Consider the following 25,673-nt stretch of genomic DNA (forward strand, 5'->3'; position numbering starts at 1 on the left):
ACCTGAAGCACAGAGTAAAGCCACCTGCAATGGCATTAGAAATACAAAGTTACCAGTACACATACATATTGATCACTGGCATGTTAAATATTAATATATTCCCTTTGATGTCTTTTGGGGAAAGTTTCCTTTCAAGGTCAATGCTTCTCTCAAGGAATAACAGTTGATATCTAACTCAGAATGTATTACTGAAGTGTATAATAGTGAGCTCTGCTTATTTATTTGAGGAAGCTGGTGGAAATACCCTCAAGAATCGTATTTCTGATCTTTACCCCTTTTAAAAAGGAAGACTAGTTACTAGGTTCCCTAGTTTCCTAGGTTCCCACTTATAAAGTGTTAATTTGGAAATAAAAACCTGGCTGAAAAGGATAGTGCATGTTACAATTTGAGTCTCAACACATTAGTCATCCTAGGAATTCTGCTCAAGCAGTGAACGTACCTCCTTTTTCAATCCTCTGAAAGAATTCAACAGAACCAGCCCTTACCGTTGCATTCTGACTACGGTAGAAAGTCCATGCATTTTTATGCAACCATCACTATTCACATTATGACACAAGGCAACTGTCTAAGTAACTTCACTTCAAATATCATTGTAGATCATTACGCAGGAGGCAAAGTGGACACCTACCTTATGCCTGTTTAGTAGAGATGTGCCTTTAGGAGCAATTGTCTTTAAGGCCCCCTAAGTGAATTCAGACCATGTTCAAGGATTGCCAGGAAACCTGTGGCAGGAGAGTCATGGTCCTATACGTGCTGCACTGGGCTACATCTTATGTGGACTAGTTCCAGTTATTGCTCATACGCTTCTGGGTTGAGACTTGATTAAGTTCAGTCTCAGAAAGAGCTGGCCTGTATTTCCTCGGACCACCTTTCCTACAGTACGTGGGTGAATACTGAAGATAACCTGCATTAATAATGTGTTCGTATACTTCGCCCAAGTTCTGGACTAGGCATGGAAACCCTCATAAATACACCTATGATGACACGGGGGTAATAAATGCACCACTGCTGGATCTTCTTTACTCACCAACACCCTTGTATTCGCCTTTGCAGCATTCTAGTGCAGCACATGAGTATCACTAGTGTTCAGTTTCTACACTGACAAGATAGATGGCAAGAGCTGCGTAACAATGTCTACAATGCTGGCAAATCCTTTGATCCTCTTTGGCAATCTTGATCCTGTTTGACAATCACAGGTCAGTCCGTTCTTTCTCCTGAGATCTCTGCCTCTTCCACTAGCTACCCTCCAACTTTGGCAACAGAGGAAATATTCTTTCACGTCTCCATCCCTATCTCCATGACACTCCATGTGCAGAGGAAAAGCAGTGTAGGGAGGCCCACAGTACGTGTTAAGACCATTATTGCCAGGACATGTACAGCTAGAGGGGACAATTTAAGATTGAGTACATAAGAAGTGCTGTAACTAACTACTGACTCCTTGTCTCTGTAACATCGGAAACTTCCTTTGACAGATATTTCTGGAAATGATATATAACTGAAAAATAAGCAAAGACACTAATTAAAACAAAGGGTAAAAAAACTAGAATAGAGTTGTTTCTAATTCAGAAAATGTACCTCAAGAAAGTCACTCAACAATAATGCTTATTTTCAAAGGCAAGATTTCATAGTCATGCTTGAACAAAACAAAGAAGCAATGTCAGAAAACTTACACAATTTATATTTGCTAGTCTCCAACAGTTTGCTTCCTATTGCTCCTCTGATGTCCTTCTCTGACCACTTTAGGTGGTTTCATCAAAAGCTCTCGGCTGCAAGCTGCTTCTTATGTGTCATGAGAGCAGTCCACCTCTCTGCCAGTACTGAAAACTACAGAGGATGAAACAAACAGCTTGAATGTCTATCTCCATTTCTCATTCTGCAGAAACAACTTCCAAGAGCATCTGCAAGAACTACTCTGTCTCTCAAGATAGGGAAGTTGTCACAGAAGTATTTAAAGGAAATTGCACAGCAGAAGCACAATACTACCATAAGTAATGAGATCCCAGAGGCATATGCAGTTTTCTTTGTCAGAAATAATCAGTAGACAAGGAGCTAAAATAAATATTTTGGACAGCTGTTAGAGTAATCGCTACAGGGTGACTCTGGAGGGTGGTCATCTAGACCATGTTACATTGTGTGTGGGTTTGCTCGCTTTCTTCCTTGCTTTCCAATGCTGTCCAGACAAAGGGACTTTATTTAGTATTAGCTATGTGTTTTTTCTGGAAACACTTCTATTTGGCATAAATGTCATGGCTGCCAATTGCAGGATTTCGTGTTCACATCACCTTTGCAATCAAACGTTTTTTGAGTAAAGGTGTCTCTTACACATGTCATTAGATAACTTTTTCCCTTCTAAGCCAATATTTCTCATATGCTTTCTTACTTCTTATTGATTTGTTCTTACCATTGCACATTTGCAGCATAAAGAAATATCATACCTGTGCTATAGGACTGTTAGCCCCTAGACATCTGGTCTGTATAAGTTTGAAACAAGAAGTAAAAGAGGAAATTATTTCAAAACTTTAAAAATGTTTGTGGTTAGGCCTCACTACTTGCCAGGTATTTTTACTCAGACAATGCAAAACATAGAAGCAGCTGTTTAGGCCTAATGTGAAGTTAATATAAGAGGCTGGTCCAATGTGTAGAGGAATCTAATGTTGTTTTTCATGCCTTCCATAAACTATGGGCTAGCTGTTGCCTGCTAGCATCCAGCACCCAGAAAAGAAATCAGAAAAATGATGGGGTTCTTCCCCAAAACATTTTTAAAAAGCAATTTTTTAATTCTAAGCCTTAGCAGCTTCAGTTATTTGTTTAACAGAAGGAGCTGGACTTGGTTATTTTATTTAATCCCTTACATAAACCCCTTAGCAGCTTCAGTATGAAGGGGGTTGGTGGGCCCCCATTCGTCTGTCTACCTATCCCATAAAGGGTGAGACAGACCAACCTCTGAAGGTGCCTGTCCCTCTCTGTTGACAGTGGTGCTGAGCTAGACAACCGTCCTGCACCGCATGAGGAATTTAGACTGCTACAAATAGGTAGGGAGGATCCCACCTTAAGCTGTGTCCACCGAGTGTGAATGCTGGGGTGGGGGGGGCGTGCTGGCCCACGCCTGAGGGACACTATCCCTGTGAGCCTTGAGGATCAGGACTGACGCCAGTTTCTTCCTGCTGGCAGCCATCCACATAACCACAGTGAGGAGAAGACACTGAGATGTCTGCAGTACACCCGGTGCATGCAGGTGAAATGGGAACCCACTCTGCCACCCCCTGCATGCAGTGGAGGTCATCTGGGGAACGAGAGCATTTCCTGCATTGTCCCAGGGTCTAGCCTGTAGATTTGCTGCTCTCCTGTGCAGTGAACACCTTATTACCTTGAATCACACTTAAGCCACATTAAGGTGCAATGCAAGTGAAAGCAAGTGTTTATAGGGAACACAAGTGAAGAAATAAAAAAGAAAGTGCTTTGGTTACTTTCAGAGTGCATTATTCAGATCTCTCACTCACTCAGCTGATTTGCTGTTTTCCTCCTTGCAAGCTAGGAGCTGGGGTCCCATGTGTCCTCGTGGCTCTTTTTTCCTTGTGGAGAACCTTAGCTGCTGTAACTAATCTCCTGGTGACAGCTCTGACTGGCTCTGAGCTGGTTCAACCTTTCATCTTCACATTTCTTCTCTTCCCTCCTGCAGCAGTAGGCATTTCAGCTATTGCCTTGCAATACATGCTTCTTCCCTTGCCTTGGCCTGTAAATGTGCCCTGTTGTGCTAGGAGTTATCTTGCATACAGGAATTATTCCTGAATAACTCTTCCTTTTTCATTGATTCATAAAGCTGTGCCCCCAAATGCTTTTTTTGGTGGCAGCAGTTTCCTATGGTGAGCAATTTGTCTTTCACTTGGATGTGTGATTCTGTATTAGTCTAAACATTAAAATGCAAAATCTGAGGCAGAGCTGAAGGGCAGAGGGGATGGCTAGGAAGGAAGGTATTAGAGATTGACTGGTGAACTCCTGCAGAAAGGAAGAGAGTTGCAATGGAATGGGAAGGGAAGAAGCTTCTCCTCATATCATCTGCATCAGCAAATGACCCAACCAGCACCTAATATCAGCAGTTTAATTGCTAAAGCATGGATTCAGAGTAAGACAATGTACTACTCATAAAAAGGCATTTACTCCAAAGTAAAGGGGAAGCCTCTGGCATGATTGCTTCCAGCAGCAGGTGACCAACTGCCTCGCAGACACCTTGGGCCATTGTTTCCTAGCTGAGTGGATTACAGAGTAGATGGAGTTTTTCTGACTGAAAGTTTACACCGGGGAGAACTCTGACTAATGGGATGCTCTGCTGGGACAACATTTTAATATTTTTGATAACATTTATTTATTTGCTGATGTTTCAGTCGTGCTTGGAAGCCCCAGTCCTGGGCCTGTGCTACTCAAAAAGAGAATAGAAATGGAATCCCTTCTAGTCATAGGGTTTACAATGGCATTCCAATCAAAACATGAACATTCATTGTCTTCCTAATTACAACAACAGCTGAAAACAAGCTTTTCTTCAAAAGGGAGCTTTCAGTAAATTTTCCAAAATGGAATTATAGCAAGAGACACTTGATTTTCTCAGCTCCTGAGGAAGCATTACCACAATTCTACATCTCACCCTTTTCACTTCCCACTTTTCTATTCCACAGTTTTCTCATGGCACTTTTCACCTCCTCATTTCTCAACGTGTAGATGAGCGGGTTCAGCATGGGTGTGATAACAGTGTAAAACACAGCCACCCTTTTGTCCTCTGAGAGATTGCTGGATGGGCGTATGTAGGTGAATGTGCATGGCCCGAAGAACAGAATCACCACAGTAATGTGGGACCCACAGGTGGAGAGGGCTTTGTGCCGCCCTTTGGACATTCGCCTTTTCAAGGAAAACAAGATGACCATGTAGGACATGACCAGGATGAAGAAACAGCTCAGAGCAATCATTCCACTATTGGCAACAACAATGATGCCCACGACATAGGTGTCGGTACAGGCCAGTTGTAGCAGGGGGTGGATATCACAGAAGTAGTGGTCAATTTGGTTGGGGCCACAAAAAGGGAGCCTAGTGGTTAGAAGGGTCTGCACCATGGAGTGCACAAAACCCCCCACCCAGGAACCGATCACCATCCAGCCACACACGCGCCTGGTCATGAGGGTGGTGTAGTGGAGGGGTCTGCATATGGCAATGTAGCGATCATAGGCCATCACTGTGAGGATGAAGATCTCAGTGCAGCCAAAGAAATGCACCCCAAACAGTTGTGCTATGCAACCCACAAAGGAAATGGTTTTCTTCTCAACAAGGAAGTCAGCAATCATTTTGGGAGCTGTGACAGAAGAGTAGCATACATCTACAATGGACAGGTAGCAGAGGAAGAAATACATGGGGGAGTTCAGACGTTGACTGCTAATTACAGTGATAACAATGAGCAGATTTCCTGCCACAATAATCACATAGAAGAATAAAAACACCACAAAACATATTTTCTGCACCCCTTGGTTCTTTGAAAGGCCCAGAAGAATGAATTCCTTCACACTGCTTACATTCTCCATGTTGATCAGCTGGGTGGCAATATGCGATATACAGCTTATATACCTGGAATAATACAGACAGACACTTGATTAATCAGTATTTTTCCATTATTAATAATGGGTTCTATATCAGCAGTGGATACAAACCAACACAAATATAGGATTAGTACTAAGTTTATGAAGTGTTCATTTTCTGTAATTCATTTTTTTCACAGATATTTAATTCTCCACTGTACAAAACTTCTGCCATGGCTTTGGTGGCACTGAGACAGGTGCACTCTGTGATATGTTCCTTAATCCTGCTCCTCCAGGATTTTGAAGGATCGGCTCCATGGCTGGTATCCTTCCAAGGACAAGGCCAGAGTGTTCACCTCGGGCACGACAAGGCAGTTAATGCAGTATGTTTGCCCTCAGTGTAGACAAAGTCCCTGACAGCAATCTTTGTAAAATGGATATCTTTAAGAATACCTAGAAATATTTCTCAGAACAATGATATATTTTATAAGTACAAATGATCTTCGAATTCTTGTTTAGAAGGGAAATGTAACGACACGCAGTGGAAAAAAATCTCTTGCGTATAAACATTTTGAAACATAAATATGAAATGTCACAAGCTGAAGAATGAGTTCTGGGGAGGTTATCGATCACAGAGATAAAAAAAACAATTCTACATAGGACATAATATATTATTTAACATTGTTCTAAATCTCAACATTGTTTCTATCAGAGGAAGGAAGAATGAAAGAATCTGATGAGATCTTCTGTTCCGGCATTGTACTGATTTTACCTGCTACTGATTTTTGATACACTCTGCCGGATGCTTTCAAGGGTTAACTTAGCCTAATCAAGCTAATCTAACTAAACTCCTTCAATAGTCAGTATAAGTGTCTCTATAGGCTGGTTCAGAATGACTAAATTAGGATCCTTTGTAGAACCCTTCTTTTCTCCATTCACTATGAGGAGCCTAAGTAAATTAGCATCACCAGGTTAAAGTTAACTTCAGAGAATAATCCCTTTTGTTCCCTGAAAGCGGCTCAGAGCTTTTCATAATGCCATTTGCCTTTTTTATGTTATGACTGAGCTCCTTGTCCTTAGGTATTTCTACATCCATATAGTCTCTCATTCTAGATGAGGTTACGTTCCAGCATAAACAGTGGGCTGCTTTGGTTCACTCTGTATTCCAGCTATAACCCACAAAGCACTGTATGTCACTAAAATATGAGCAGTCTACATCTTTAAAAATGTAACATTTCTAGCTTGCCATTATGCACCCACATGACTAGAGTTCCTTTTGTCAAAGAAGTCTGGGAATCACCAGATTAAACTCGTCACAGAGAGTTTAAGGTCAATCAAAATCAGGCACTCTTTGAATAAAAATATCCACTATATGGGGTTCCTTCTAGTATCAAAACATTTCCAGTCTACTGGTGTTAAAATGCACCACTGTAAGTCCAGTTCTCCTCATTCGTATTGGTGATCTATGAGCCAATCTGTGGAATGATTCAGTTAATCCAAGTTATCTACCAACTATTTCAAATCGCAGCATAATCAGAAACTCTCGTGCAGGCACAAACAGATCAAGCATCCACAGGAAACACTGAAATTGAGAAAACTCAAGATTACTTTCAAACCCACAAAGGAAAGCCTAGACAGGAAGTGGGGAAAGTTAGGGACTTTTCCTATGCTTACAGTTGTACTTACACCGGATAAAAGTTTTTCAAGTAGAAGGGTAAAATTTACATGGATGGTTCCTTTTCAGATATTTCTACAAGGAAAAGGATCAGTAAGAACAATGTGAGATCAAGTTCTCCCTGGTCTTACCAAGCTGTGATCCTTTCTACCCTTCTTCCTTCTACTTAGCAATGATGTAGATTTCTCCAAAAAATAAGTGACAAGGATGAGATGAGTTCACCTTTATGGCTGTGCAGTATCCAGTAGAAAAGAAATAGCTGGGCTCCATCGAGGCTGGAGCATGACTGGACACATTCCACAGCAATCCCAGTGCCTTATTTAGGCAATCAGAAAGGAGTGACCAAGAGGTAAAGGATCAAGGAAAGCTACATGCCTGAATAAAATCAAATGGCGAATTTCTAGGCTAAAAACAAGATGTGCATCTGTGAAAGGATTGTAAGCATATGACCCATTCACAACTCAGACAGCTTGACTATGTATCCCTCTTCGTAAGGTCTTTTCCATCACCACCTGTTAAACTGCATTTAACAGACTATCCATCTGTCTGATCTCATCTCATCGACTTAAGTCATGTAGGCATCTGTATCTAAGCTAGTCATATTACACTTGACCAGTCTAAAGTATCTACTTATAGATATGATGAATTATGTACTGAAGGTACCTGTTTCTTTCTGTTGACTCTAAGAGGATTACTAGAATGACTAATTCAGCGGAGGATTCCCATCAGTTATGTGTTCTCTTTTAAACTACCTTTTCAGGAATAGACTAGAGGTATACAACATAGTGCAATCATAGCGCAAATTAAAATAAATCCAATGTGCACTCTTAACTTCTCAAAAGGACTGAGAAATTACACCATCTGCTTATTGCATGCATTCTTTCCTAAAATCTCAGGTGGTTATGGGAAACAAAAGAATAATATCAAAGTAATCTTATCTGGGGGTGTAGAACTAGCTCTGTAAGACAGTTGATAACTTCAGTGAAAGTTTCTTTCTATATGTTCACATTTGTTCAAGAAAAAGGGAAGAGGAAGAAAAAAGAAAAGTGAAAAAGGAAGAGGACAGGAGAGGAGAGGAGAGGAGAGGAGAGGAGAGGAGAGGAGAGGAGAGGAGAGGAGAGGAGAGGAGAGGAGAGGAGAAAAAAGTAAAGAAAAGAAAAAGAAGCAGGCAAGCTGGAAAACTTACCTCGTCTGTGTTTAGAGATCTAATTTTTTGTGTAAGGGCTGTGCCCTCAACTTCCTTATCTCCTCAACTTCTGCCTTTCCCGGTATGAATGTGATAGAGCACAGAGTCTTTAAAAACATAGAATGGCTTCTGGAAAGCTTCCAAAACTTGCTTAGGAGGTGGCTTTTAGTGTATAATCCAATCCCATCTAATTTATTACTTGCTTTCGTGTGTCACAAGCGTATCTTGATGTTTCCTGCCCATGTGAGAAGTGGTTTAATAGGTTGTTTGGATTACGTGACCCTGGTGTACTGAATGATGCTTTCATATTCCAGCAGCAGAAAAAAGGGCTGAGAAGAAAACCATTTAAACATCAGTCTTTAACCTTCTCCCAGGAAATCTTCCACCTGAAGGTCTCTTGGGGCCAGAGGAGGGAGGCGTGGAGGCTTAGTGAAGGGAAGGCGTGAAAGAAAGTGGCAAAGGAGGAGAATGAATCCTGTCTTGACTGTAAAGTTTAAATAAATGTATTTTAAAGAAATAGCTGTCAGTCAATGTTTTTATAATGATATCACAAAGGCATTCCAGGGTTTCTCCATAAGAAATAACAGTCAAAGGAGTAGCTAAATATTACACTGGACAAGCATATGCAGGGAACTATCCAGTTAACGCTTTCCAGAGTCCTTCATTGAACCAAGCTGACAGCTTTATGCATTTCCCATGTGTAAAGAGCCATTAGGTCCACTGCTTTGGCTTCCTATCATTATGAGTGCTAAAATAGTCCATGTGTAATCTAGGCGTTTTCTCTCTCTTTTTAAACTCTGTGTATTCCAAAAAACATGTGAAATAGAAATCTTCATGAAAGAAAAAAAAGAAAGAAACTTCAAGCTGTAAGAAAAGAGTCACCATCCTCCGGGGATGGTAAAGAATTACTATCGTAGTAGTCTTTTAAGGGCAGGTTGGGCTCATTTCTCTTAGGGATGGTTACAATTAAGTTTTTATAGAGACAGAAGATGTTCTGGGTGACCTCTTGATGACCCTTCAAGTCCTATCTCACAAGAAATTTCATCACTGGAAATCCTCTTTGCAAGAATTTGCATGTTTCAACAGAGGTCAATGAATTACAAAGTCAAAAAAAATCCTTCATTTATAAATCAGGAAACTGAGGGAGGAAGTCAGCTATTTAATGCCTATGGAAATCAGTGAACTTAACTCTGACCTAGTCACTCTAGGCTTTCCTGGGGAAAAAAAAAATGTCTCTGGAGGCAGATTCATCTGATCTACCTCAGAACTGATTTTAGGATGCGATTAGGTCTGAAATAGACATCTAGCTTTTAAACAAAATAACTTAGAGCAGGCAAATCTCACTGTAATGATGGGCCCCATCTTTTTTAACTTGAGCAGCTGCAGTCAAAGGTGATCTATGAAATGAAGCCCAATGAAGCAAATGGACATGCTGATTTATATCAGCATATCATCTCGACCAAGGCCCAAGTTGAATTCATCATTGCTCTGAACTCTACTGTGTATTTTTCACTTATGCCTCATGGATGCCAGTAAAGAAATTGTCTCAGCTACTGCCCTTTACTTTGTTTTGTTGAAATTTTTTTCAATATAAAATGGCCTGATAACAACAGAGTAAATATCTCCACCTCCACTGCACAGAATGCCAGCAATCTACACAGTGAAAACAGAAATTGCAAAATTAATGAGAATAAATGCTGGTAAAGAAACGTCTTGGTGAAAATAGTCCCCTAACTTAAATATCCTTTTACTGTAACCTGAAGTCTTGGCCAGGTTAATGAGCACTATAGGACACTATAGAAAAAACGAGAATTGAGTAAGAAGGTAGAAAAAGTCTTACAATCTTTGGGAAAGGAAGAGGAACAACAGACAACAGAAGCCAAAGATCAGTCCAAAAGTATCTGGCCTGCTAATCTAGTATGAGTTAGGCCTGCTAGTTTCTGTACCCAGTGGCACATATGGCAGGAATTTGGCTATCATCATATTCATGTCCTTTTGTTTCCCTAGGCAAATGGGCTACCAGAGGTGATTTAATGCACAAGCCCAAATGAAGAATTGCTGCTACCTCCTGTTGCAAAATAATTCCCTGCAGGGTCGTGCTTACTGCCAGGGAAGAAGAAAGGTGTTTTCTCCATTTTCATTCCACTTACTTTGGCACCTGGCTCTGGGCACAACTATGGCAGTAGCTCATGCTCAGGGGAGCTGTGATTTGGACAAAGACAGATTGTGCACAGAGAGATGAATGAGGTTTTGCAGCTGGATAGTGAACACCGGCAAGGGATTTTGTTGATAGAGCCATGGGGTGGTGAATAAGTGTTATGAATTCAATGATGGGCAGGATAGGGACAGAGCATGGTGTATGGGGAAGTTGTGAAACTTGAAATGGATGCTACATGGCTGGGGGTTGTCTTCATGTAGTTTATGAAATTGGAAGTGCCTGAGGTGTGGTGAGGGATTGTGCTGAAAGACAATATGAAGTGGCATGTAATTCTATGGGGAGTTAAGTTCTGTTGAAAGACCTTGTGACATTAGAAGCAGGCACTGTGTATTGAAGGGTAACACTAGGAGAGGTTGCAAAATTGTGGCTGCTGAGGTATCATAAGGCTGGCTACAGAGTTCTAGTGGACCCTACTGTAGGATAGATTGTGTGAAGTAGTAGGGGACAACGTATGGTGACAACTTGTGTTGGGAGTCGCTTTGAGGTCAGAAGAGGACACTCTGTAGTGATGAGCGTGCTAAGGGAGGTTCTGCAGTGACAGTGGACCCTTAGGGAGTGAGAAGTTGTATTGAGGGAGATTGTGAAATCAGCAGCAGGCATTATGGAAGAAGACTGACAATTTCTCAATCTATGTGACCCTGAGTAGCAGTAGGGCATCTTCTGCAAGGTCTGTGAAACTAGAACAGCTCATGGATGGGGCTGGGAAGCAAAGCATCAGTGCAAGAGACAAGGTATAACTTTAGACGGACAGTTCTTGTGTTCTTTATATCATGAGACTGGCTGAAGGGAGAACTAGTGAAAAAGCATTTCCTAAGCCATGACAGTGACAGGTTGGGAGGGAGGAAGGGTTGTACAGGGAGGGAAGGGGGAAGTGGTTGAAATCTAAGTGACCACATGCAGCAAACTAGATATTTCCCCCAGAGAGTGATTGGCTGGTTCTCAAGACGTCACTTGAAGCAACCATGGCTTTTTTTTAACAGTGTCTAAATAGCCCAGCATCAGGATTTTATCTTACAGTACAAGTTTTTTTTCTGGACTATCAGTCGCAGAATTCAGGCGATGATTTTCATCAGCAGATCCACACCAGGCGGTTGCTGCAAATAGTCACTGAAATTCCAAGGAGCCCCCAAGAAGGTGAGAAATTCCTGGATGGGTGCAATGGTCTTTACAATTTCACTCTGTCTATTGCTTTCCACCATGATTTTGGAGAGATGGTGAGGGGAAGGGAGGAGAAAAAAGAGCTGGGGGAAAGACAATCAAACATTTTCCTCTCCTGCTGGTTAGAAATTGGCTATAGGTACACAGTTGTCTTGATCATCTTCAAGATAAGGAGATCTTCATTCCAGGGACCTTTTTCCAAGAACAAATGCAATTGCATTGCCCTCAGCGCACATCCATAATACAAGGTGGCATTTTTCAGACATCTAGTATTAGCAGTTTTGGACTTAGATGATCAGTTAAGGTTAGCTGAGAAAACACAACAGCAAAACTTTGTGTCTGGACAATAAGATGTCTTTGTGGTGACAAGTTTGTTCAGACTGACAGCTGCCACAAGAACTATACTGTACTCAGCATGTAAACCACAAGAAGAATGCTTAATCTCAAGGGAAAGAAGACTAGCTAGATTCAGTCTGCTGCTATTTGATGCAGGCTTTCATTAATTAGTTTCATTGAGGAAGTAGACTCAGGTTTTGAATATGCTTTGGAGACAAGAGATCAGTCTTATCAAAGATGTCTTATAACAGACATATGAGAACTGTGGGTGACTCTTTTCAGTATGCTTTTGCATGGTCTATGGAAGTCATAGGATGGTTACTTCACTTTCATTATATGGAATACAAAGTTTTTGATGATTTGGCATATATCCACAGGGCGTCCATTACAACCAGTATGACAGTACATGACAGTACATTTTCAATGGCCCAGGGTCATGTCATTTAACATTATAAAATCTGATTGAAATGCCTAAGTTAGAAACCTAATCACCTGACATTCACTGAATGTCCAATAGAGAGAGAGGCACCTCCAGAGGATGACCCACATTTCAGGTGGAGTGAATTGCCTTGTGAAGATGATGGTAGCAGGGAGGTAAAGCAACTACTTTCTTAATGTGAGCAGCTGGTCAGAAGGTTGGAGTGGGCAAAGGCAGAGGTAGGCACCTCTCAAATATTTGTGTACTCTTTAAATCTGTTGGCAAATTGCCTCAGGTCACACAGATAGACTGTGGTAGAAGAGTGTGCTGCAATTGGATTCTCCAAAGAGCAGGTAACCACTCCTCACAGTAGACTTGGTTCACAGAACTAGCAGCTGCTTCAGGTACTTTCTACTATGGATTAAGGCCTGATAATTGCTCATTGCAGGAAATCAGCTGCTACCCTCAAACCAGATGGAGAGGAAGTGAACACAGTCATAAGGCCATATATTTCCAATGGGCTTGCTACAGATGTTCAGGGAGGAGGTAGCTTTTTCAGTGTTATTGGGCAACCAGTAAGCTACTCTACTAAGATAAAGAAGCAGAAGGTGAATTTGGACTCAGATGTTACATGCAGGACTTACTTTGTGAAACAAACTGTGCTACAACAGATATTCTGTGCTTTCTGAAAAAGACGATTTTTTTTTTTTATTTTCCTTACTCCATTTCAGAAGCACGTACTTCAATTCTTTCTTGGATCTAACTAACAGGCTCTAAATGCTTGATGTTAGAAACACTTGAGGCCCCATAATGGCGGAGGATGGAGTCTTCTAGCTCCCTGCAAAAGAGTATGCTGTAGTGCCAGAATTTCCCTGGGTTCAGTCAACCCTAAGCCTCAAGAAATAACTTCAGAAAGAGACACCTACATTGTAGTCTTGCTTTTCCTCCATGCCACATAGAATTTGGCCTCAGAAGCGGTGTTTTGAATGACAGAAAAAGCTCTGTGCTCCAAGTCTAAACGCAGCAATCCTTCCCTGAATCTACCTTGTGGCTATAAAGAGCTGGACGATCACCAGACAATCATGAGGGAAAGTCACACAAGAGCTACCACCTCTCTTCTGTCTGCTTACAGGTCTGCGCGAAATCAGAGATAGTGACAGATCAGTACTTTCCAGTGAAACCCGCATTATGAGTACTAAAATCGCATCAACCTTCCTTCCAAACACAACCAGCCAGGCTCATGGGGCTAATTACAGTGGGACAGGGCAAAAGGCAGAGCCATCATATGCCGTCCTCAAGTTCATGGAGAGCTTCTGCCTCATCAGCTCTGCCTGTGGGATGGTGGGAAATGGCATGGTCCTGTGGTACCTCGGCTTCCGCATCCGAAGGAACCGCTTCACCGTCTACATCCTGAACCTGGCCGCCGCTGACTTTGGGTACCTGCTCTGCATTGCCATCGAAACGGTTCAGTACCTGATGCAGTTCAACGTGGGGGTGCAGTTTGGGATATTCCTCTTCCTGGATCTTTTCATGTATGGGACCGGCTTGTATCTCCTGACGGCCATCAGCATTGAGAGGTGCCTGTCTGTCCTCTGTCCCATCTGGTGCCGAAGCCATCGCCCAAAGCACTTGTCCGGCGTCATCTCCGGCCTGCTCTGGAGCCTCTCCCTGCTGCTGAACACCTTGGGCTACCTTTCTTGCACTGTTCGCCCCTCGGGCAGCTGCCACGTACTCCTCATCACCATCGGAGTCCTGGACTTCCTCTTCTGCACGCCCCTCATGCTGGTGTTCAGCCTCACCCTCTTCCTCAAAGTCAAGTGCAGCTCCCAGCACCTCCGAACAGGCAGGCTCTTCACCGTGATTATGCTCACCGTCCTCTTCTTCCTCATTTTTGCTGTTCCTCTGAGCATCCTGATCCTCTTTGACTTCTGGGGCTATAAGTTTCTCTACTCCCCAGAGATTGGCTTTGTGCTGTCCTGCGTCAATAGCAGCCTCAATCCAGTTATTTACTTCATTGTGGGCAGCTACAGGGATCGGCGGATTCGGCTCACTCTCAAGCTGGCCTTCCAGAGGGCCTTTGAAGATTCAGCAGATGACAAAGATGAACGGGAAACCCATGAAACAATAACTATGTCCTCTTGAATACCCTGCTGTGCCTAACATGATAACTGTACTCTGGAGTTGAAGGCCGACAGTTTACAGAATCAAAGAACTCTGAAACAGTGAGTGGAGTTCCTCTCACCTAACCTTAGGTATCTTTACTGTAGACCTCTACCCTTTAGCTAGTTATCTTAAGTTCCGCTTGTAACCAGTGGAAACAAATAAGCACCTCTGGCACAGAGTTCATCTGACCTGTGTTAGTTTCCAGCTGCAAGAGCACATTGAGAGTGCCTACGTCTTTTCAATAGCCATTAAATGATTGGAATTTGATTAGGGGACACCTCTTGACATCTGCATTTCATGGAAATCCTCCCAGAATTTTCAGCTCACCCAGTAAATCTCTATCTTTCAGAGCCCAATAAAACTGACATTCATAAATTCTCAGTCAACTTTTTACCTAGATTTCTGAAGACAAGTGGGGATCCATCCTCCTCCCGTTGAAATCAGCAGCAAAATTCCTGGAAGAGGAGTCCATGTCCCTTAACTTTACATACCTGTATCTCAGCAACACATGCAACCTTTTGTGGTTGGTACGTTGCATGACTCTCTGTTTCCTAATGTGAACATTTTAAATAGTCATACAATTTATGTTCTAGAAGTCCTTTTCTTCTGTTAACCAGGGAGGGTTTCATATCATATATTTTTCATGTAATGGAAAAGGGCTCCAGCCCCTACCAATTCCCTTGCAAATGTGTGTGCTGAGCTGTATGTTCCCTCTTCTTTGCATTTCAGAGAAGTTCAGGGCTGGAGTAGTATGTCATTTTAGCTTCCTCCAGCACAGGAGAAACTATCTACTTCTTAATACAGCATACATTGGGTTGTTCTTTCTTCCTTTAAAAATGACAGACAAAAAGAACCCATGGGCTCTAAAATTTCTTGATGTACCAACAGGCGTAAATGCAGTGATAAGAAAAAACTAGGAAACTGAAGAAAGGTAAATAAATGCCACAATTCATAACACCTTCTTCTCCAGAAACCCAATCTATTGAAAAGCCAGATGTGATTATTTGAAATGTTATAGTATCAGACCATGTAACACTTTTACCTAACATAGTAGGCCTTAATCTAAATTGATGGAAAAATGCAAAATAGGTAGTTTTCTTTAAGAAACTTTACAGATTTCCTCTTCATGCTTTTATCTGCAACTATTCTCCTAAATGGAGGCTGCCACACTCTTCTATTATGTATTCTCTACTTTCTGTGCATTTGCCTTTTTATTTATATTGAAAAGCACCACCTAAAAAGCAGTGGTTCACTCTAATAATGTTGCTTCCTGTTTACAGTCTCTGAAAGCTAAAATCTGACTTCATTTCTACTATTCTTTAATTATTAATGCTATTTTTCTGCAATGCACACAGAGTAGATTCAGATTTGGTCTATGTCATCAATTATCTTTAGCAGGATTTTCTTTCTTCTGGCTTCTACTGGTGAGGGGAAGGGGGCATCCATTTATCAGAAACCATGTTAGAAATGTTTTTCTTTTCATATCTGTAATGATTTTATCATTGAGAGAACTGAATCTCATATCCTTTATTATGTAAAATGTTGAAAGTTCTTTTTTTAAGAAAAAAAAACTGTACCACAGAATAAGCATTACTGTGTTCAGAAGAAGCCATCAAATGATGAAAACCTATAAAATAAAAACTGTTAAATAAACTTCCCATCCTGCTAGCTTGTCCCTTAAATGTACCCATCAAGAAGACGTGGCATTTATTGTGAACACACCTTTTTTATCTCATCCAACTTTGGACATTTAAAAGGTGATGCTTGCATATAAAACACCATTGTAGACCTTCTCAATTGTTGATGGCGAGAGATAAGCATTCTCAGAGGTGACATCTGCCAGATGTTTGCAATATATTTCTTGTGTTCCAAAAGAAATCAGTGATAGGATGACTGCAAGGAAATAGGGATCATTTGCAGAACTTTCTGCCCTAAACTAGCATTAAGATAGCCAGCCTAGCCTGGAGTATGCCCTCAGCATGTGAGCTATGTTTGTCCTCTGAATTGCTCAGTATCTCTCTGGGAAGATGCCAGGGCATAGAGCACTCTAGAAGGTCAGCAGTCATGGCCTGAGAAGGGTGCATTCCTCAGGGGCCTCCAGCACCCTGAAAAAAACCCATATTTCTGCTTTCCTGGGGACAGCTGAAAGGAGACAGGCAGCCAAGGGTGTAAGTGTTGAGTGTGTTCGTCAACACGCTCCATGTACCGGTGACATGAGGTGCATGCAAGGGACAGCATCATTTGTTCCTTGAGGGCAGCAAACCTAACTCCACTCATCAGAAGAGCTCGTAGACATCAGCATTTGAAATAGTCTATATTGTCTCATTGACTGCAACATTACGCACACGCTTTAGTGTTGGTATTTCTGCAATGCAGTTAAGGCCTGGAGGAAGGAATCTGCATGTGCTTGTGCGTGTTTCAGAGCAGTCCAATTTTCACTACATGCAGAGAAAGACTCTACAAAGACTTGATTTGTTTCCCTTTCCCAAGCCTCCTCCCCTCAGTAGTTATCCCCGCTCTTTCCTTCCCAAAGCTACCCCCTTCTCACCTCCAAGAGCTCCTACTGCAGTCAACCCTCTTCTCTCTGTCACCTCACCCTACCTCAAACATCTCAAAATGGCAGCCTTCTCCTCATGACCCTCCCCAGCATTAGCTGCCAAATCACCCGCCTTGCACCTTTCATGGACATGTGGCTTCCTGCCACGGGAAAGAAGGGAAGGCAACTAGGAAGAGAAGGCTATGCCCTGTTTGGAGAAAGGGAGTAAGGGTCCATTAACTGTGGGGCAGAAGGAGGGGTGAGCAGCTTCAAACAGCTACCTTTTTGGCCATTTAGGTCTTGCACCAACTCAGAGCCAAGTCTCATATCCCACAATGTAGAATCATGCACAAAGGACAGAGGAGACACAATAGTGCAAACAGGCTTTGGTAGGCCTCGTGAGTCTAAAGAGACATTATAGAAACACCACATTGTGCCTACTTTCCCCTGCTTTAAAAGCTTAACCCTCAAAAAATAGTTGCCCATCCCTACCACCGCCCAAAAAAGAAATCATTTCAAAGTAAGTGCCCAGAGGCAAGAAGCTGTAGATAAAGCACTTTGTCACCTCTCTTAGTTCAAATTAACCAGAGTTTAAGATCAAAGTCAGATCACAGACCATGTGACAATATCACAAAATTAGTCTAATTTGTCTAATCAAAGACAATTCCATGAGTGTAGAGGCAGAGAGAGACCTTTGCTTCTTCATCATGGGATACCTGAAGTCTGAGTGAGATTTATCCCTCTAGAGCCAACACCTGCCCATTTTGAAACTTGCACCATCACATTACTAAAACTCCTTTCTTCCTGTTCATTTTGTAAGTGGCGTACAACAAGCATGCCTCTTGTCTGCAGTGTTTCTGTTGTATTACTGTGAAGATATTGCTGTGTTTACTATTTTTCTAAACTCCCTTTCAGGTCAACTTGTTAAAATATTTTAATTCTCTGGGGCCAGAGGTGAACAATAAGTCATCAAATGCTGTTAGAGCCCTATGCAGCTTGGAGAGACTCTTCCTATCTGCAGGAGAAAGAAATAGGCACCTTTCTACACGTATTGTGAAAGGGAGGTCCAGAAGCATTCAGGGGCTGCAGGCAAGGGCTGATAATGCCCAGAAAGGATTATTGATGCCTAGCACCCAGGGTGTGAAAGCCTCAGTGCCTGATCTCCCTTCCCCACCCCAGGCAGAGCAGACAAGCCATTTGTCTTTTTGGGGTCTTGGCAGGATTTGGAGTGAGACATTGCACAGGAAGTGATTTTTGAAGGAAATACTGGGAGAAGGGACATTCTCCTCTGCAATAATTCCATTCCAACCTATTCTGATGTTCCAAGAAAGAAAAAACAACAAAGAATACAGTTACTCTGAAAACTTCCCACAGTCTCTACTGACCACTCATTTATACATCCCCATTATAACAGCATTTGGCCAGAGTACAAATGCACCGAGCCTTTCACAAGTGCATGCAAAATCCCACAGCATCCCTGGAAATGGAATCACTGGCAGGTAATTTTCTCCCCACCTACTGTAAGAGCAACCAGGGAAGTGGAGCAGAAATATGAAACCACCTCACAACATAGAAGAATCCCATCCTCATCTGCCACTGACTTCATCCCATCCTCTTCAGCCCAGTGAAAACACTCCTTCCTGACAACACCTGTTTCATTACACCACAGGAGACAGAAACTGCATCTGCAGACTGAAAGATCTTCCTTGTCTTTTCCATAGAAAACATTTCCCAGAAGATCCAATGGGATGAATTAGAAACCAAGAGAAAGACACTGGAGCTGATGCCAGGTCCCAGCTTCTCTGAGCAGTCGATTCAGATGCACCAGCGCAGGAAGATAAGCATTTCTGGGATAGGTTCAGCAATTCCTTGCCATCATGAACACTTTGGGATGTTCTCTGTCTATGCTGTTCAATTTTCACGTCCTCTCTCACCGACATACATGCACACCCAATCACTGTGTAGAGTTACCCCCTCCCCATCTCCTCCTCCCCCACCTATTATAAGTAGCAATGTTTTCTTCTGCTTCTTGGTTTTTTTTACTCTGTTGAACTCTCTCACCTTGTCTTCCTCCTTCAACTTCTTCAAATTTCTGCGTAATTTTGCCTTTTCCTCAATATGTAGCATCTATCTATCTATTACCTTCCCAGACAGCAACAAGGCATACTCTGTGAGACATAGCTGTCCCAGGCCACAAGGCTGTAAATACAAAAGCAGTGTGTCAGTCACTAAATTCCCCTCTGTCTCTTCTCTGATCCCAGGAGAAACAGAGAGAAGAAGAAATTGTCTCCATTTTGGATATTTCATAGTGACTGCTCAGTTCATAATGCCTTCCTTTCAAAGTAACTCAAGCCAGACTCATGGGGCTAATTACAGTGGGACAGGGCAAAAGGCAGAGCCATCATATGCCGTCCTCAAGTTCATGGAGAGCTTCTGCCTCATCAGCTCTGCCTGTGGGATGGTGGGAAATGGCATGGTCCTGTGGTACCTCGGCTTCCGCATCCGAAGGAACCGCTTCACCGTCTACATCCTGAACCTGGCCGCCGCTGACTTTGGGTACCTGCTCTGCATTGCCATCGAAACGGTTCAGTACCTGATGCAGTTCAACGTGGGGGTGCAGTTTGGGATATTCCTCTTCCTGGATCTTTTCATGTATGGGACCGGCTTGTATCTCCTGACGGCCATCAGCATTGAGAGGTGCCTGTCTGTCCTCTGTCCCATCTGGTGCCGAAGCCATCGCCCAAAGCACTTGTCCGGCGTCATCTCCGGCCTGCTCTGGAGCCTCTCCCTGCTGCTGAACACCTTGGGCTACCTTTCTTGCACTGTTCGCCCCTCGGGCAGCTGCCACGTACTCCTCATCACCATCGGAGTCCTGGACTTCCTCTTCTGCACGCCCCTCATGCTGGTGTTCAGCCTCACCCTCTTCCTCAAAGTCAAGTGCAGCTCCCAGCACCTCCGAACAGGCAGGCTCTTCACCGTGATTATGCTCACCGTCCTCTTCTTCCTCATTTTTGCTGTTCCTCTGAGCATCCTGATCCTCTTTGACTTCTGGGGCTATAAGTTTCTCTACTCCCCAGAGATTGGCTTTGTGCTGTCCTGCGTCAATAGCAGCCTCAATCCAGTTATTTACTTCATTGTGGGCAGCTACAGGGATCGGCGGATTCGGCTCACTCTCAAGCTGGCCTTCCAGAGGGCCTTTGAAGATTCAGCAGATGACAAAGATGAACGGGAAACCCATGAAACAATAACTATGTCCTCTTGAATTCATCCCTTCTTTTGCCTGAACACCTTCTACATTGAAGAGAAAAGGAAAGAGAGGAAGACCATGAGGATTCCTTCAAACCGTTGGACTCTAGATATCAGGAGGAAAAGAACTGAATATAAGGTTTTAATTCAGGATTACCCCAAGTCGTGTTGCTAGTCCCCTATATTAGGCCATGTTCCAATGCCCTTTCTTCATTTAAACTCCTGCACAATATGGCATGAGAAGCAGCTGCATAGCTTTCTAACTCTGCTTACTGTCACTGTCCTTGGTTGCTAAATTTATTAAATCCCATTTTAAAATGTATCAGCCTGGTCTTTGATTCTTGTTTTCAGCCTTTATGCTAACTGAGAGCAAAAATCTCAGCTCCTTCTCCATCGACTTTCTTGCTCCTGAAGCCATTGCATAGATCATGGATTGTCAAAAGTGTCCAGTCAAAAACAATTTTGAAAACAATTATTTTTGTCAATAAAACACAAAAGGGGTCTCTCGCCACCCCTCAATTTATTTAAAAAAAAAATTAGTTTTTCCAAAAGAAACAGGAAAGAAAGAATGAACACGATGTACTGAAGGAAGGGAGAACTATATGGGGATATATATTTTCCTCTGCTTCAGTGCTTTTCCCCAGGTGTGTACCTGGATGCTATCCCTGTGGGCTAACCACAAGGAAAAGGCCAAACTCAATCCAGCCACAAACTGAAAGCTTTCCCTGAAAAAGGAAGCGATTCAGGGAGAGGAAGGGTGGAGGTTGTGGGAATACAAATGAAAAAAGGGACGTGGGTGTGTCAGAGTTTAAAAGAAGGAATCCTAAGGAAATAATGACAAGATTTCCCCCTGCTGCCACAAAACTCCCACCATTTGCGGGACACAGGACTGTGTAGGAAGTTCTTCAGGGCAGAGAGAAGGGAAGAATGAGAAATTCCCACCTGAGATAGAAGAGAGCTTGGGTAGCCCTGACCTTGCAAAGGAGGGAGCAGGAGGTGCAATGGGTCAACCACCTGATTTGCTGAGAAAGGTTGCTGGGTATAGCCAATCCCCCTTGCAGGCCAAAAGGACTTCTGTAAAAAAGCAGCAAGCTGGGGAGGGCCCTGGGGAGGCGGTGAAGCTCTATCAGACTCACAAGAGCCTGCAGGGGCAGCTGAGGAAGGCACACACCAGGCAGTCCCCTTTCCCCCAGCATCTGCTCCAAAGCTCTGTGGGAGCCCTGTGAAATCCTGGCCGAAAGTAATCCAAACATCTCTTAGAGGATCACAGAGGGAGGCACAAGGTGTTGGAGAATACAGGCGGGATCAGCCCATCAAGGACAACATCTCACCCTGAGCTTATCTCTCAAATAGTGTGACACGTCCCCGCAGTAAAATGGGCTAGTAGAGTTAATGCAAGACTTTCAGCCAAATAGAGAGCTGGGGCCAAAGCTGACTGCATGGTCTCCTGTACACTTTCCATGTCATCTGTCATGTCAGAGGTAATCCTCAGTAGGCCACTAGCTCTCTTTTCTCCTTAAAAGAACAGATGTGATCTGAGAGGGGAAGTAATATGCTAATACTATCTAAGATGACGAAATTACACAAAACTTAAAAATACAGATATTATTTTTCTGCTTTGCCTGTTCAGCTTAGTAAAGCGTGAGTACATCTGCCCTGGCAGTGAACTGGTCAGGAATTTGGACTGTTATAAGTTGCAGCTTATCCCCTCCCGGGGATCTTTATCAGCTGTGTAAGGATACAAGGATATGGAAGAGCAGGGAGGAGAGTGCTGGAGGGTGAGGCAGGGAGAAAGGCAGTGGAGCAATAACTACAGAAAGAAGCAGAGACTTGAGCCAGCAGTTTTTTGCATTTTTCCCCCAAGAAACCCTGTAGTTTGAATTGCATCCTTATGGAAACTGGCCTAAAGCAGATTGGCCACACAGTCCCTACATAGCTCAACAACTAATTACAATTCTTATTGGAAGGTTTCTCTTGGCTACCCACATTCAGAACGCCCTTTCCAGGAAAAGCAGCCAAATCCTATCGGGGAATGTCCTTTCTAGGCTGTGCAAGGTTGGACACCGACTTAGCCTTACATTTTCTGAACACTGAATGGTTTCCTAGCTCGTCAGGATTATTGTTCTTTTGAAACTGACCCCTGAAAGGAAATAGCTTGCTAAAGACCATATCTCACACTATCAAAAACCATTTTTACCTGTTGTGTACAGAGTGCAATCCAAACACATTTGTTAGCACCGTTTACAACACAGCTAAACCCAGAAGCCCTTGACATGGAGAGATGAAGCTGGAAGAAAGGAGGAGAAGAAGAAGAGATTGATGTGGCCAACTTTTACTGACAAGATCACTGGACATAGGACATGTGAGGGGAAGTTGTCAGTGATGTGATGAGATTGTGAGGAGAGTCTTCTGCTCACGCAAAGTAATCTTTGGCCAAGGGTTTCCTGCTCGGGTGCCAGAGAGGAGGCAGAAGCAGAGCCAGGTGGCCCTGGCTGCCGTGACCTGCCCATTTCTCCTGGGGGGTGCTGGCACGGGGGAGGACCCCCGCCCCATGCACTGGTGCTCCCGAGGGGAGCGGGCATTTCCGAGGAGTGCCAGAAGGTAGGAAGCAAGGGATGGGCATGTGAGCAATGCCAGCTGGCCAGGAACAGGGCTGGAGTGGTTGGGGGTGCCACGGAGGCAGGAGAGAGGCTGTCCCCAGCCTCTTTGCTAGGGCATGAGGCATGGGTGGGAGGAAGGGAAGCTTTGCTCAATGATGTTTTTGTCCTTAGTGCCCACTCCAGGACACCTCCTCTTTGACGTCCCCTATTTCTAGTGATTCCACTCCATCCCCAATGCTCTCCATCTCTCTCTTTCTCCCAGATGTCCCTTGGCCCCGGACTTCCAGCCTGTCTCCACCTCTCCCTGCAGCCTAGGGCTGGGTCTCTCCAGGCCTTCCCTGGGCACTCACGGGGGAAGGTGGTCCTTCCCACCCCAGCCTGGGGCTTGGTGTGGGGGAGTGGGGGGGGGGGGGGGGGAAGGCAAGTGCTGGGAGCACAGATGCCCCTGATTTCCCCTCTCCTTCCTCATCTCTCCTAGGAGGTGGCGGGAGAAGGGAGAGCAACGAGACAGCCACCGACAGCAGGGGCTTCACCATGTTGGGCACCAACACAACAGCCCTTTCTCTGAGCTACACGGCCACAGGATATACAAACTCTCAGAGAACTGAAGAATCTCAGTGCATAATAAGAGACTACAGACTGCTGTTAATTTTGAGTGTCACTATTGGTGTTTGTCTGTGTGGGCTAGTGGAGAACGGGATGGTCATGTGGTTCCTGGGCTTTCACATGAAGAAGAGCCCTTTCACTGTTTACATCCTGAATCTGGCCATCGCCGACTTCTCTTTGCTCCTCTTTCTTCTTGTTATATTTTCACTATACATTACTATAGCAATTTCTTGTTCTCGATTATATATCTTTTCCACATATCTCCTGATATATCTGTTTCTCTTGTGGTACTTTACTAGCATGTATCTCCTGACAGCAGTGAGCATGGAGAGGTGTCTGTCTGTTTTATTCCCAATCTGGTACCGATGCCATCGCCCAAAGTGCTTGTCAGCTGTTATCTGTGGGGTGCTCTGGGCTTTTTCTGGACTTCTAGTTTGCTTAGTTCTTCTTAATTGTTATGCCTTCTTTAATATTAGCTGTCAAAAAATATTTCAAAACATAGGCATTGTGAATTTCCTCATCTTCTCCTTCTTCCCATTCCTTTCCAACCTGACCCTGTTCATCAAACTTCGATACGGCTCACAGAGGCGTCACCCCGGGAAACTCTATGTTGCCATTTTGCTCAATGTGATCTTCTTCTTCGCCTTTGGGTTTCCTTTAAGTGCGATGATGTTCCTAGAGTCTATAATTCCTTTAAATATATTTTACACTCATATTTCTTACCTGATGGCGTCTCTAAACAGTAGCATCAACCCCATCATTTACTTCCTGGTTGGGAGCTACCGTCAGCGTCGGTTCCAGGGCCCTGTGAAAGACGCCTTCCACCGAGTGTTTGCAGAGAAAGTAATGTGTGAAGAGAGCAGCCGAGGCCCCAGAGACACTGCAGTGGAGACCACAGTATAGATCCCTGCTGGTAAGGCAGGAGTGGAGTTGCTGAGCTCCACAGGCAGCCCAGGAAGGAACGGAGAACCCTACAGATGCTTGGCACCCCACTTGCTGCCAGGGAGGTGACCAAAGCTGGGGGAGCAAGCACTGCTGAGCAAGGGGAGCATGGTATGGGGACAAGGCCACAAGCCTGGTGTGCTGCTCTGCTGGACTTGGGCCCAAGCACTGCCTGTATCCCCCATTGCAACCACAGTCCTGGTCCTGGTCCTTGCCTAATAAACTTTGGCTTTCCTCTGCCAGTAAACAAGCCTTTGTGGTCTTCTTGGGACTCTCTTGCTCAAGAGAAGCCAGGCACATTCATAGGAAGGCTCTCACGGAGCTTTGGCCAACTTGGGAAAACGAGGTTTCAGGGAGGGTGAAAGGGACAATGCCAACACATGGCAGTGGTGGTGGATCACCAGAGGGGGATCGCCTCTTCCTGATGCTGCTGTCCCTGTGCTAAAGTGAAAGGCTGAGCAAGAACTGGAGGTAAGCTCTGCCAGGAGGAAGCAGAAATGCAGCTGGATTAGCATTTGGCTGTGGTCACCTCCCTCGGGCCCAGGGAGCAGCATCTGCTGCTCTTTGTGCCCACCCTGCCACCCTGGCATGGGGCTTCTCCACTGCAGCTCCCCTCTGCTGGGGTAAAGAGCAGGCAAGTGGCTGGGCGGCTTACTCCAGGCGGCTTTCGGCCCCAGCAGCACAGCTTGGGGGCCAGTTTGCAGGCCATCTTTTGTGGTCTGCCAGGCCCCGCACCTCCGCATCTCCTTGGCCATGCACATACCTCTGTGAAGAAGATGTCCCGGGGATCTTTCTCCCTTGAACTCAGCAGGCAGGGTCTGGGTCTCTCGCATGCATCTGGCACCCTCAGCATCCCACAGCTGGGATTTCCATGGGCAGTGACTGGCTGCACGAGAAAGTCCCCAGGGCCATGTTATGAGCCTGCCCCCAGAATATTTCTTTTTTTCACACCGTGTCCTTGTAGGATACGAAGCAAGGAAGAAGTATTCACTCTTTTTCTCCCACAAGAACATACAGACCTCACTCAGAGG

General features: G+C 44.0%; 3 protein-coding genes across 5 annotated transcripts; 2 read left to right on the forward strand and 1 right to left on the reverse strand.

Moving 5' to 3' along the window:
- Window positions 1-4,551: 4,551 nt before the first annotated feature.
- LOC104140383 (olfactory receptor 4S2) lies at window positions 4,552-25,430 on the reverse strand. The gene is made up of 2 exons (XM_009669111.2): window positions 25,406-25,430; window positions 4,552-5,607 (listed from the first exon to the last, which is right to left on the reverse strand). Exon 2 carries the CDS (start codon window positions 5,562-5,564, stop codon window positions 4,629-4,631), a length of 936 nt encoding a protein of 311 aa, XP_009667406.2. The 5' UTR covers window positions 5,565-5,607; window positions 25,406-25,430; the 3' UTR covers window positions 4,552-4,628.
- On the forward strand, window positions 11,563-20,816 carry LOC104140375 (proto-oncogene Mas). Of its 3 annotated transcripts, none has more exons than XM_068944120.1 (2): window positions 11,563-11,771; window positions 19,510-20,816. In XM_068944120.1, exon 2 carries the CDS (start codon window positions 19,575-19,577, stop codon window positions 20,508-20,510), a length of 936 nt encoding a protein of 311 aa, XP_068800221.1. In that variant the 5' UTR covers window positions 11,563-11,771; window positions 19,510-19,574; the 3' UTR covers window positions 20,511-20,816. The 3 variants fall into 3 exon arrangements, with proteins under 3 accessions (XP_068800221.1, XP_068800220.1, XP_009667398.1); XM_068944119.1 differs by lacking the exon at window positions 19,510-20,816 and adding an exon at window positions 13,281-16,370 and having other exon boundaries at window positions 11,571-11,771; XM_009669103.2 differs by lacking the exon at window positions 19,510-20,816 and adding an exon at window positions 13,682-16,370 and having other exon boundaries at window positions 11,572-11,771.
- Window positions 21,553-25,452, forward strand: LOC104140381 (proto-oncogene Mas-like). The gene is made up of 2 exons (XM_009669109.2): window positions 21,553-23,095; window positions 23,573-25,452. Exon 2 carries the CDS (start codon window positions 23,629-23,631, stop codon window positions 24,601-24,603), a length of 975 nt encoding a protein of 324 aa, XP_009667404.1. The 5' UTR covers window positions 21,553-23,095; window positions 23,573-23,628; the 3' UTR covers window positions 24,604-25,452.
- Window positions 25,453-25,673: the final 221 nt, after the last annotated feature.

Source organism: Struthio camelus, chromosome 5, assembly GCF_040807025.1.
Source record: "Struthio camelus isolate bStrCam1 chromosome 5, bStrCam1.hap1, whole genome shotgun sequence".
NCBI lineage: Eukaryota > Metazoa > Chordata > Aves > Struthioniformes > Struthionidae > Struthio > Struthio camelus.

Coding starts and splice junctions, on each gene's coding strand:
- LOC104140383 (XM_009669111.2), bottom strand. CDS start 5,564: ATGGAGAATGTAAGCAGTGTGAAGGAATTCATTCTTCTGGGCCTTTCA.
- LOC104140375 (XM_068944119.1), top strand. CDS start 13,738: ATGAGTACTAAAATCGCATCAACCTTCCTTCCAAACACAACCAGCCAG.
- LOC104140381 (XM_009669109.2), top strand. CDS start 23,629: ATGTTGGGCACCAACACAACAGCCCTTTCTCTGAGCTACACGGCCACA.